This window comes from Thalassophryne amazonica, chromosome 1 (assembly GCF_902500255.1).
Source record: "Thalassophryne amazonica chromosome 1, fThaAma1.1, whole genome shotgun sequence".
NCBI lineage: Eukaryota > Metazoa > Chordata > Actinopteri > Batrachoidiformes > Batrachoididae > Thalassophryne > Thalassophryne amazonica.
The window spans coordinates 2,714,353-2,726,534 of NC_047103.1; the positions used below are offsets into that span (position 1 = coordinate 2,714,353).

The window sequence follows — 12,182 nt, forward strand, 5'->3', positions numbered from 1 at the left end:
TTGGCGGTCTAATATTTTAAAATGAAGCCTTCTAATTCTAAGACCCAAAATCCTCCTAAGGTAACTGTGCTGGATCTTTTCTGCTGTGTGACCTGCTTCTAGTGCCTTTTGCTTCATGCATTTGGGAATAACATTGTTTTGTTTGCATCTCAGGTTAAATCTTAAGTGGTTTCTAAAGTTAGCTATCTTTTTAGCAGTCTTTTCCAGCTTACGTACCAGTGCCAGGGCCTCATGCCCACAGTTGGTCGCAATGTTTCTGTCTAGGCTCTCAGTTGTCCAGGTGGTTTCCACAGTAGAGAAGCTTGAATCTTCGACTGGACTGGGTTGCATGACGCGAGGACGTTTCGCTTCAAATCGCAGAAGCTTCCTCAATATCCCCCATTGTGGCCAATGTGTACATGGAGCGAGTGGAGAAGACAGCCTTGATGTCTTTCATGGGCATCCCTCCCAGTCACTGTGTTGTATGGCTGGGGGGCCTGGCTGCCTTTTTGTTTCTGTCTTTTGTTTTTCCTTCCAGGTGGCTTGCATTTGGGACTGAGTGGCTGTGTTGCTGAGGTTATCAGGACCTCACCCTGATCACCTGCGGCTCGTCAGGACTCACAGCTGTGGTGCATCTATATGGATTGGAACATGGTGGCATTTAAGACTGGAGTATACAGTGTGTATTTGCCAGAGACTCGACCTTGTGACCAGACGGGTGAGATCGTCGTCTCGGGAGCCATCTCATCATCAGTGGATGCAGAGAACGTCCAGGGTTTGATGCACGGTCTGTGAAAGAGGAGGGGGGTGAGGTCTCACGCTCGTCAGCACACTTCCTGAGGTACGTTAGATTTTGTGACTAACATTTATACAGTCAGTAAATGTGGTGTCCCTCACACCTTTTTATATTGAGCTGTATGTTAGTCATGTATCGGCTTCCACTGCAGTGGAGTTTTGTGAACTGGATGTTCCATGCCTGCAGGTTGGGAAGCTGATTAGTAATTAAGCCAGGAAGTGTTTGCTGTTTGTACACCTTTAAGTGTTCTCTCTGTGTGTAGAGTGTGGACTCACATAATGGTTCCTTCTTTCACAGACTCGGTTTGTTGCGGCCACCTGGGGGGTGTCGGCGGGGTCCTTGGGTCCGAACAGCTTCTGGCTCCGGACCGTTAGCGCTGCTGGGAGCGCACCACGCCAGACCGCACTTTCTTTTGTTATTTTTTGTATCACTGTTATGTATTAAATTCAGTTAGCCTTTGTACCGTGCTCTGCTTATTTTATACTGGGTCCTTCAAACGCTGGTCGGTTCTCCGAGCTGCGTCCGACACATAACACACTGGTTCAGATATGTCGATGACACGTGTCAAAATCAAGCAACAGGAGGTTGAGGACTTTACAGAACACATCAACTCGGTGGATTCCAATATCAAGTTCACACGTGAGGATGCCAGAAACAACCATTTAGCCTTCTTGGACTGTGATGTTACGATTGGAGAGAACAGGCAGCTCCAGACAGGGGTTTACAGAAAACCCACTCACACTGACCAATATCTGCTCTTTGGCTCAAACCACCCCCTTGAACACAAGCTCGGGGTGATCAGGACTCTTCAACACAGAGCCCTACAGGTGCCCACAACTGCAGAGGGAAGGGCTAAAGAACAACAACTTGTACGGAAAGCCCTCACAGTATGTGGGTACCCACGATGGTCCCTGGACAAAGTGCAGAAGTTGTTGTGTGGGCCGCCAGAAGAGGAGGTACTGCTGGCCCACCACCAGAGGGCGCCCTGCCTGAAGTGCGGGCTTCAGGCACGAGAGGGCGCTGCCGCCACGGACACAGCAGGGAGTGACAGCTGTTACTCATTATGTCCTGACAGCTGTCACTCATTCTTCATCATCCCACTCCATAAAACCCAGACGTCATCTCCACCTCATCGCCGAGATATCGTACTTCAATGGAGGTAATATCCTCAGCCATTTGTGTTTACTTATAAGCTGTATATTGTGAGTGTTTGCAGGAGTACCGGTCCCTCTTCCTGTGGAGGCTGAGTGAGTGCAGGACGGCACTCTTTTCCTCTGAGGGATCACTGTAAATTCATCAGCATATTGAGTGAGAGGTGGAAGTGGCATTCCCACCGTTATTGTTACTGGGTGTACACACACCCACACTTGACTGTCTTTGTTCTTCGCCAGCAGTACCAGATCCGACAGTCGGGGACGGTGATCACCTGGGAATTCGGGACTTGGCGGCTCCAGTATTCACCAGGTTCGGTGGCGGCGTAAATCGGGTGGTTCCGGCTCTTCTCAGGACAGACGTCTTCTATCCTTGAGCCTGCCCACACATCACCTTTGTGGATTGACTGTAATCATATTCTGAGATTGTCTGTGTATTCGTTGTGCACCTTCACAACATTAAATTGTTATATTTTGGCTCATCTATTGACCGTTCATTTGCGCCCCCTGTTGTGGGTCCGTGTCACTACACTTTCACAACAGAAGTCCCAGAAAACAAAGAGACCAGATAGACAGGAGACGAGACAGTCTCTCCCTTATTTAGCAGGAGTACGGGAAAAACTACAGAGAATCTTCAGACAGCACAAAATCCCAGTTTACTTTAAACCGGTTAACACCTTGAGACAGAAATTAGTTCACCCTAAGGACAGGATCCCTAGTTACAAACAGAGCAATGTAGTGTATTCTATCAGATGTCAGGAAAACAGTAACAAACACTACATAGGTGAGACTAAGCAACCTTTACACAAAAGGCTATACCAGCACCGCAGAGAGGGCGCAAATGGACCTCAGTCTGCAGTTCGTCTCCACCTGAAAGACACTAACCACGTGTTTGAGGACAAGGAAGTTAAAATCTTAGCCAGAGAGAAGAAATGGTTTGAGAGAGGGGTCAAAGGTCTGAGACACGCTTTGTCCCCTGTTTACAATGGGGTACTCAGGTCAAAGCAGTTTCAGTCTTTTGTTCATGGTAAAGAGTCATTCACGTCATCAGGAGAGTTGTCAAGGGAGCCATCAGGAGAGGCTTCCATCCCATCATTAGGAGGGACAGCTGCCCTGTCATTAGGAGGGTGCTTACTAGAGCACAATAGGTGCTAATGAGAGCTATTGTTTAGTCACCAGCCTATAGCAGTCGGCCTCTCGGTAGGAGGGGTCTGGTTAGGTTTAAAACGCCAGCATTTGTGGCTTCCGTGTATTCTTCGCTACAAGAGTCAAGACAGAAGTCAGACTACCAGAGCAGGAATTTTAGCTGAGGAAGCTTCTGCGATTTGAAGCGAAACGTCCTCGCGTCAAGCAACCCAGTCCAGTCGAAGATTCAAGCTTCTCTACTTCTGTCTGAGTTACTTTCATTAGTCACTTCCTCCAAACCATCAACATGTCTATTAGACCCCATTCCTACCAGGCTGCTCAAGGAAGCCCTACCATTAATTAATGCTTCGATCTTAAATATGATCAATCTATCTTTATTAATTGGCTATGTACCACAGGGTTTTAAGGTGGCAGTAATTAAACCATTACTTAAAAAGCCATCACTTGACCCAGCTATCTTAGCTAATTATAGACCAATCTCCAACCTTGGAACTGCAGGAATGTCTTTCAGACATAAAGACATGGATGACCTCTAATTTCCTGCTTTTAAATTCAGATAAAACTGAAGTTATTGTACTTGGCCCCACAAATCTTAGAAACATGGTGTCTAACCAGATCCTTACTCTGGATGGCATTACCCTGACCTCCAGTAATACTGTGAGAAATCTTGGAGTCATTTTTGATCAGGATATGTCCTTCAATGCACATATTAAGCAAATACGTAAGACTGCTTTTTTACATTTGCGCAATATCTCTAAAATTAGAAAGATCTTGTCTCAGAGTGATGCTGAAAAACTAATTCATGCATTTATTTCCTCTAGGCTGGACTATTGTAATTCATTATTATCAGGTTGTCCTAAAAGTTCCCTGAAAAGCCTTCAGTTAATTCAAAATGCTGCAGCTAGAGTACTGACGGGGACTAGAAGGAGAGAGCATATCTCACCCATATTGGCCTCTCTTCATTGGCTTCCTGTTAATTCTAGAATAGAATTTAAAATTCTTCTTCTTACTTATAAGGTTTTGAATAATCAGGTCCCATCTTATCTTAGGGACCTCATAGTACCATATCACCCCAATAGAGCGCTTCGCTCTCAGACTGCAGGCTTACTTGTAGTTCCTAGGGTTTGTAAGAGTAGAATGGGAGGCAGAGCCTTCAGCTTTCAGGCTCCTCTCCTGTGGAACCAGCTCCCAATTCAGATCAGGGAGACAGACACCCTCTCTACTTTTAAGATTAGGCTTAAAACTTTCCTTTTTGCTAAAGCTTATAGTTAGGGCTGGATCAGGTGACCCTGAACCATCCCTTAGTTATGCTGCTATAGACTTAGACTGCTGGGGGGTTCCCATGATGCACTGAGTGTTTCTTTCTCTTTTTGCTCTGTATGCACCACTCTGTATTTAATCATTAGTGATTGATCTCTGCTCCCCTCCACAGCATGTCTTTTTCCTGGTTCTCTCCCTCAGCCCCAACCAGTCCCAGCAGAAGACTGCCCCTCCCTGAGCCTGGTTCTGCTGGAGGTTTCTTCCTGTTAAAAGGGAGTTTTTCCTTCCCACTGTCGCCAAGTGCTTGCTCACAGGGGGTCGTTTTGACCATTGGGGTTTTTACGTAATTATTGTATGGCCTTGCCTTACAATTTAAAGCACCTTGGGGCAACTGTTTGTTGTGATTTGCCGCTATATAAATAAAATTGATTGGATTGGATTGGTATGGATGCTCAATAATTAGACAACAGACTGTTGCTGTCACTGTTTGTTCATGTGTGGTTGTTTGTCCTGGTAAGTTGTGTTGTTGGGGTCCCGTCTCCTCGTTGTCTCACGTCACAGTTATTGTCTTTACCACTTGTCTCTCGTTCTTGTCTGTCTTTGTGTTGTTTTGGTGGTCGGCCCTTCCTGATAGAAGCTGTCGGTTGGCTTTGAGTAGGATATTGTAGGCTGATCGGGAAGAGCGGATGGGGGTCACTCACACACACACACACACGGTCTTACTGATGGAGTATCCGAGTCGTTCTGCGTGGAGTCTCCTGGACAGGAACTGACCCTCCACCAATGCCCGAACCTCCACCTGAGCACTCACTGAGGACACCTGCAGGACACGGATGTAATTTCAAACCTTCCTGTTCTGGAGCTCAGTCAGAGCGACAGACGGACACAGAAACATCTCTGGATGATTTCTGATGTAACAGGAAGTGAAGCTTTTTAGAGCCGTTTGAAACGCGTGTTTCTATCAGCTCAAGATTTGAATCATGTGACCCGTCTCCTCCCGCTGGTTGATGGGCGGAGGGTGTGGCAGGTGTCATGAACCTGGTCCGTGCACGGTGTGAGCATATGATGAAACACACAGACACAAACATCAGGGGGCGTGTCTCTGCACCCACCTCACTGTCATTGGCGTCGAAGCGGTGAACTCCCACTGCAGGAGGTGTGATCTCCATGACATCAAAATAAAAGCCTGCAAACAGTCACACCACAAACACTCATCAGCCAATCACGTGTCAGAAACATGGCACCTTCAGACACGCTGAAGACGTTCAAACTGAGGACCAGAAGAAACCAGATTTACATGAACTTTGAACCGCTAAATATCTGCAGAGTGAACGATCTAAAAAGTAAGAAGCAGCCGGCGAGCAGCGAATCACACACACGCACAAACACACACACAAGGACGGGGAGGAGTCACCTATGTAGCCGTGGTTTCCGAGGGGCGTTTCTCTCAAGGCGAGTGAAAACAGTTCCCATGATCCTCCTGTGCGCTCGTTCCTGATGCGTTCCCGCGTCAGTGATCCGTTCTTGAAGCTGTAAACAAACAAGAACCACAAACACCAAACTTGACGCCGGCGTCATGTTGTCACCCACAGACGTGATCAGGACATGTTGATGTTTGATTATTGATCCTTCTGGGTTCACTTCCTTCAACTTTAAAACACTTTTTTCAGGCGCATGTTGGCTGTGACACTTTGGCACCACGTTAGGCTCCGCCCTCAAGCTGTGTTAGAGCAGGTGGAGTGTTTTCACACGTCGCGTGCACGTTGTTTCCGTGCTGTGTGTTAAAGTGGAGGAATGTGTGCACGTCGTACCACAGCAGAGCCATGAACGCTCGCCAGTCCACCGGGTTACACAAGACGTGACCCTCCAGTGCTGGGCGGGGCTTCTGGAGCCACAGAAACACTGTGTCACTGGTGCCCAAACTCACCTGTACACACACACACATACACACACACACACACACACACATACACACACACATACACACAGACACACACACACAGACATACACACACATACACATACACACACATACAGACACACAGACATACACACACATACAGACACACACACAGATACACACACAGACAGACACACACACACACAGACATACACATACACACACACACACATACACACACACATACAGACACACACACACAGATACACACACAGACAGACACACACACACACAGACATACACATACACACACACACATACACATACACACACAGACATACACATACACAGACATACACACACACATACACAGACATACACACACACACATACACACACACACATACACAGACATACACACACACATACAGACATACACACACACATACAGACATACACACACATACAGACATACACACACACATACACACACACACAGACATACACACACATAGACATACACAAACACACACACATAGACATACACACACACACACACACACAGACATACACACACATAGACATACACAAACACACACACACAGACATACACACACATAGACATACACAAACACACACACACAGACACACACACATACATACAGACATACACACACACACAGACATACACACATACACAGACACACACACACATACACACACACACACACAGACACACACACATACAGACATACACACAGATACACACACACAGGCATACACACACACACACACATACACACACACACACACATACAGACACACACACACAGACACACACACATACAGACATACACACAGACACACACACACATACACACACACACATACAGACATACACACACACACATACAGACACACACACACACACATACACACACACACACATACATACAGACACACACACACAGACACACACACACATATACAGACATACACATACATACAGACACACACAGACACGTGACAATTGAAAACGACAGCAGCAACTACATGAAAGACGTTGTAAACAGGAACTCACCGCGACGTCTCCGTCACTGAGCCGCATTCCCGCCAGAGACGCTATGAGAGGAAGAAACAAATTATTAGTAGTTTTTGAGGACATAAGAACTTTTAACGTGTTCTGTGTTTGTTTGTTTTTTGATTCTTCAGCTGCTGTGATATTTAATTTTCTCCTTCAGGGAATCAGTAAAGTTGATCTGATCTGAGTTTTTGAGATGGTTGCTCGGTTATCACTTGGTTGCTGGGCGTCGCTCCATTTCTAAGGTGATTCTATGTGACTTTTCTTTCCAACAGTTGAACTTTGCAGCTTTTCCTGACGAGTTTATTGGCTGTAATGATCAAACTTTATTGCTCCGCCTGTTTTCTGTCTTTAAAAAACCTTCAGCCTGCCGGGTTTTGTGGTTCGGTACCTGCCTGGATTGTCTCCAGTGAAAGTTACGACTCTGCAGCTCTTGGAGAAACCATATCGCTGTACAAAGTAGGAGGAGACGGCGCCCTGCGGACACAAAGACTTCGTTAGCATCAACGGATTTTTCATTCCGGTGTCGCCGACTGAATGGACCCCCATAAAATCGGTCCCCCTACATTCACTGCGCACGCGTCATTTCAGACCACAGCAGCTCTTCTGAGTCTCGTCACCCAAAGTGATCAAAGGGATTAATGTGTTTATTAACCATCAGATTACAAAGTCAAACCTCTGAATCATTCTAAAGTCAGTTTGAAGCAGAAAACAAGGCGATAATTGGCGAGTCGTTACTGATGCTTTGAAATGATGCAGGCGCAGTGAACGCAGGGGGAGCGATTTTTAGGGGGGACCGATTTTTAGGGGGGACGTTTAGTCGGCGACACTGGCACCAAGTTCAGGAACAAGGAGTCTGAGCTCAAAGTCCTGGATTCATTCCACAGTTCTGGCCCAAGAGCCTCTGGTTCTGCTTAATGATGTCACACAGGTATGAGTTCTGGTGTTTCCAGATGGAAAACCAGACCAGAGTTACCAGCACAGACGAGGAGGGCTGAGGAGTTCCCAGCAGCTGGTCCAGACCAGGAGCAGTGGCCTCCAGACAGACCTCAGACCAGTCTCTGCTCCGGATGTCCAGCAGGTTCATTCCTGATCCTGTAAGACAGAGACACCAGCGGCCAATCAGATGAGTCCTCCAATTACTTGCCTGCCAATCAGGCAGTTAATTAATATCAGTATTAAGGGATCCGGTTACAGTTTACGAGGTTGTGCAATTTTTAAGAAACCACAAGTAAGAACAAATGCAAAGGGTTTTGTGTGTCTGTGATTGGGGTGAAGAAGTGGAATGAATGTCCAACAGAGATTAGAATGTGTGGCACTTTAGTGGCACTAAGAGATTATTTAAAAAGAATATTATAACAAAGTATTACAGTGAAGAAAATATGATATGAATTATAGGTCTTGTTTAATTATGGACAAATATATGCATATATGTGTGTGTGGACATGTATGTATCATGTGTTTGTGTGAGTGTATGAATATGTGACTGTGTAGTGATATGTGTGAGTCTGTGACTGTGTAATGATATGTGTGAGTCTGTGTCTGTGTAGTGATATGTGTGTGTCTGTGTAGTGATATGTGTGAGTCTGTGTAGTGATATGTGTGAGTCTGTGTAGTGATATGTGTGAGTCTGTCTGTGTAGTGATATGTGTGAGTCTGTGTAGTGATATGTGTGAGTCTGTGTCTGTGTAGTGATATGTGTGTGTCTGTGTAGTGATATGTGTGGGTCTGTGTCATGATATGTGTGAGTCTGTGTCTGTGTAGTGATGTGTGAGTCTGTGAATGTGTAGTGATATGTGTGAGTCTGTGTAGTGATATGTGTGAGTCTGTGACTGTGTAGTGATATGTGAGTCTGTGACTGTGTAGTGATATGTGTGAGTCTGTGACTGTGTAGTGATATGTGTGAGTCTGTGTCTGTGTAGTGATATGTGTGAGTCTGTGACTGTGTAGTGACATGTGTGAGTCTGTGTCTGTGTAGTGATATGTGTGAGTCTGTGTCTGTGTAGTGATATGTGTGAGTCTGTGACTGTGTAGTGACATGTGTGAGTCTGTGTCTGTGTAGTGATATGTGTGAGTCTGTGTCTGTGTAGTGATATGTGTGAGTCTGTGTAGTGATATGTCTATGTCTGTGTAGTGATATGTGTGAGTCTGTGTCTGTGTAGTGATATGTGTGAGTCTGTGTAGTGATATGTCTATGTCTGTGTAGTGATATGTGTGAGTCTGTGTCTGTGTAGTGATATGTGTGAGTCTGTGTAGTGATATGTCTGTGTCTGTGTAGTGATATGTGTGAGTCTGTGTCTGCGTAGTGATATGTGTGAGTCTGTGACTGTGTAGTGATATGTGTGAGTCTGTGACTGTGTAGTGATATGTGTGTGTCTGTGTAGTGATATGTGTGAGTCTGTGTCGTGATATGTGTGAGTCTGTGTCGTGATATGTGTGAGTCTGTGTCATGATATGTGTGAGTCTGTGTCTGTGTAGTGATATGTGTGAGTCTGTGACTGTGTAGTGATATGTGTGAGTCTGTGTCGTGATATGTGTGAGTCTGTGTCGTGATATGTGTGAGTCTGTGTCCTGATATGTGTGAGTCTGTGACTGTGTAGTGATATGTGTGTGTCTGTGTAGTGATATGTGTGTCTGTGACTGTGTAGTGATATGTGTGTGTCTGTGTAGTGATATGTGTGAGTCTGTGTAGTGATATGTGTGAGTCTGTGTCTGTGTAGTGATATGTGTGAGTCTGTGACTGTGTAGTGATATGTGTGAGTCTGTGTCTGTGTAGTGATATGTGTGAGTCTGTGTAGTGATGTGTGAGTCTGTGTCTGTGTAGTGATATGTGTGTGTCTGTGTAGTGATATGTGAGTCTGTGACTGTGTAGTGATATGTGTGAGTCTGTGACTGTGTAGTGATATGTGTGAGTCTGTGTCTGTGTAGTGATATGTGTGAGTCTGTGTAGTGATATGTCTGTGTCTGTGTAGTGATATGTCTGTGTCTGTGTAGTGATATGTGTGAGTCTGTGTCTGTGTAGTGATATGTGTGAGTCTGTGTAGTGATATGTCTGTGTCTGTGTAGTGATATGTGTGAGTCTGTGTAGTGATATGTGTGAGTCTGTGTAGTGATATGTGTGAGTCTGTGTCTGCGTAGTGATATGTGTGAGTCTGTGACTGTGTAGTGATATGTGTGTGTCTGTGTAGTGATATGTGTGAGTCTGTGTCGTGATATGTGTGAGTCTGTGTCGTGATATGTGTGAGTCTGTGTCGTGATATGTGTGAGTCTGTGTCGTGATATGTGTGAGTCTGTGTCTGTGTCGTGATATGTGTGAGTCTGTGACTGTGTAGTGATATGTGTGAGTCTGTGTCCTGATATGTGTGAGTCTGTGACTGTGTAGTGATATGTGTGAGTCTGTGTCGTGATATGTGTGAGTCTGTGTCGTGATATGTGTGAGTCTGTGTCGTGATATGTGTGAGTCTGTGTCTGTGTAGTGATATGTGTGAGTCTGTGACTGTGTAGTGATATGTGTGAGTCTGTGTCCTGATATGTGTGAGTATGTGTCGTGATATGTGTCAGTCTGTGTCTGTGTAGTGATATGTGTGAGTCTGTGACTGTGTAGTGATATGTGTGAGTCTGTGTCCTGATATGTGTGAGTCTGTGTCTGTGTCCTGATATGTGTGAGTCTGTGACTGTGTAGTGATATGTGTGTGTCTGTGTAGTGATATGTGTGAGTCTGTGTCTGTGTAGTGATATGTGTGGGTCTGTGTCATGATATGTGTGAGTCTGTGTAGTGATATGTGTGAGTCTGTGTAGTGATATGTGTGGGTCTGTGTCTGTGTAGTGATACGTGTGAGTCTGTGTAGTGATACGTGTGAGTCTGTGTAGTGATATGTGTGAGTCTGTGTAGTGATATGTGTGAGTCTGTGTCTGTGTAGTGATACGTGTGAGTCTGTGTAGTGATATGTGTGAGTCTGTGTAGTGATATGTGTGAGTCTGTGTCTGTGTAGTGATATGTGTGAGTCTGTGTAGTGATATGTCTGTGTCTGTGTAGTGATATGTGTGAGTCTGTGACTGTGTAGTGATATGTGTGAGTCTGTGTAGTGATATGTCTGTGTCTGTGTAGTGATATGTGTGAGTCTGTGTCTGTGTAGTGATATGTGTGAGTCTGTGTAGTGATATGTCTGTGTCTGTGTAGTGATATGTGTGAGTCTGTGTCTGTGTAGTGATATGTGTGAGTCTGTGACTGTGTAGTGATATGTGTGTCTGTGTCTGTGTAGTGATATGTGTGTCTGTGTAGTGATATGTGTGAGTCTGTGTAGTGATATGTGTGAGTCTGTGTCTGTGTAGTGATATGTATGAGTCTGTGTAGTGATATGTGTGAGTCTGTGTCTGTGTAGTGATATGTGTGAGTCTGTGTCTGTGTAGTGATATGTGTGAGTCTGTGACTGTGTAGTGATATGTGTGAGTCTGTGTCCTGATATGTGTGAGTCTGTGACTGTGTAGTGATATGTGTGTGTCTGTGTAGTGATATGTGTGTGTCTGTGTAGTGATATGTGTGAGTCTGTGTAGTGATATGTGTGTCTGTGACTGTGTAGTGATATGTGTGTGTCTGTGTAGTGATATGTGTGTGTCTGTGTAGTGATATGTGTGAGTCTGTGTAGTGATATGTGTGAGTCTGTGACTGTGTAGTGATGTGTGAGTCTGTGACTGTGTAGTGATATGTGTGAGTCTGTGTCTGTGTAGTGATATGTGTGAGTCTGTGACTGTGTAGTGATATGTGTGTCTGTGTAGTGATATTCAATTCAATTCAATTTTTTTTTTATATAGCGCCAAATCACAACAAACAGTTGCCCCAAGGCGCTTTATATTGTAAGGCAAGGCCAT

General features: G+C 45.2%; 1 protein-coding gene across 1 annotated transcript in view; it reads right to left on the reverse strand.

The window, feature by feature from the left end:
• The window catches only part of xylb (xylulokinase homolog (H. influenzae)), a gene marked incomplete at its 3' end in the record, with an annotated part of 52,682 nt that overhangs the window by 13,242 nt on the left and 27,258 nt on the right, over window positions 1–12,182 (reverse strand). Inside the window, exons 9-15 of the mRNA XM_034183453.1 lie at window positions 8,290–8,408; window positions 7,709–7,790; window positions 7,314–7,354; window positions 6,144–6,259; window positions 5,747–5,862; window positions 5,445–5,518; window positions 5,056–5,152 (exon numbers count right to left, since the gene is read on the reverse strand). Coding sequence (XP_034039344.1) covers window positions 5,056–5,152; window positions 5,445–5,518; window positions 5,747–5,862; window positions 6,144–6,259; window positions 7,314–7,354; window positions 7,709–7,790; window positions 8,290–8,408 — 645 coding nt within the window. The remainder of the gene's footprint in view (window positions 1–5,055; window positions 5,153–5,444; window positions 5,519–5,746; window positions 5,863–6,143; window positions 6,260–7,313; window positions 7,355–7,708; window positions 7,791–8,289; window positions 8,409–12,182) is intronic.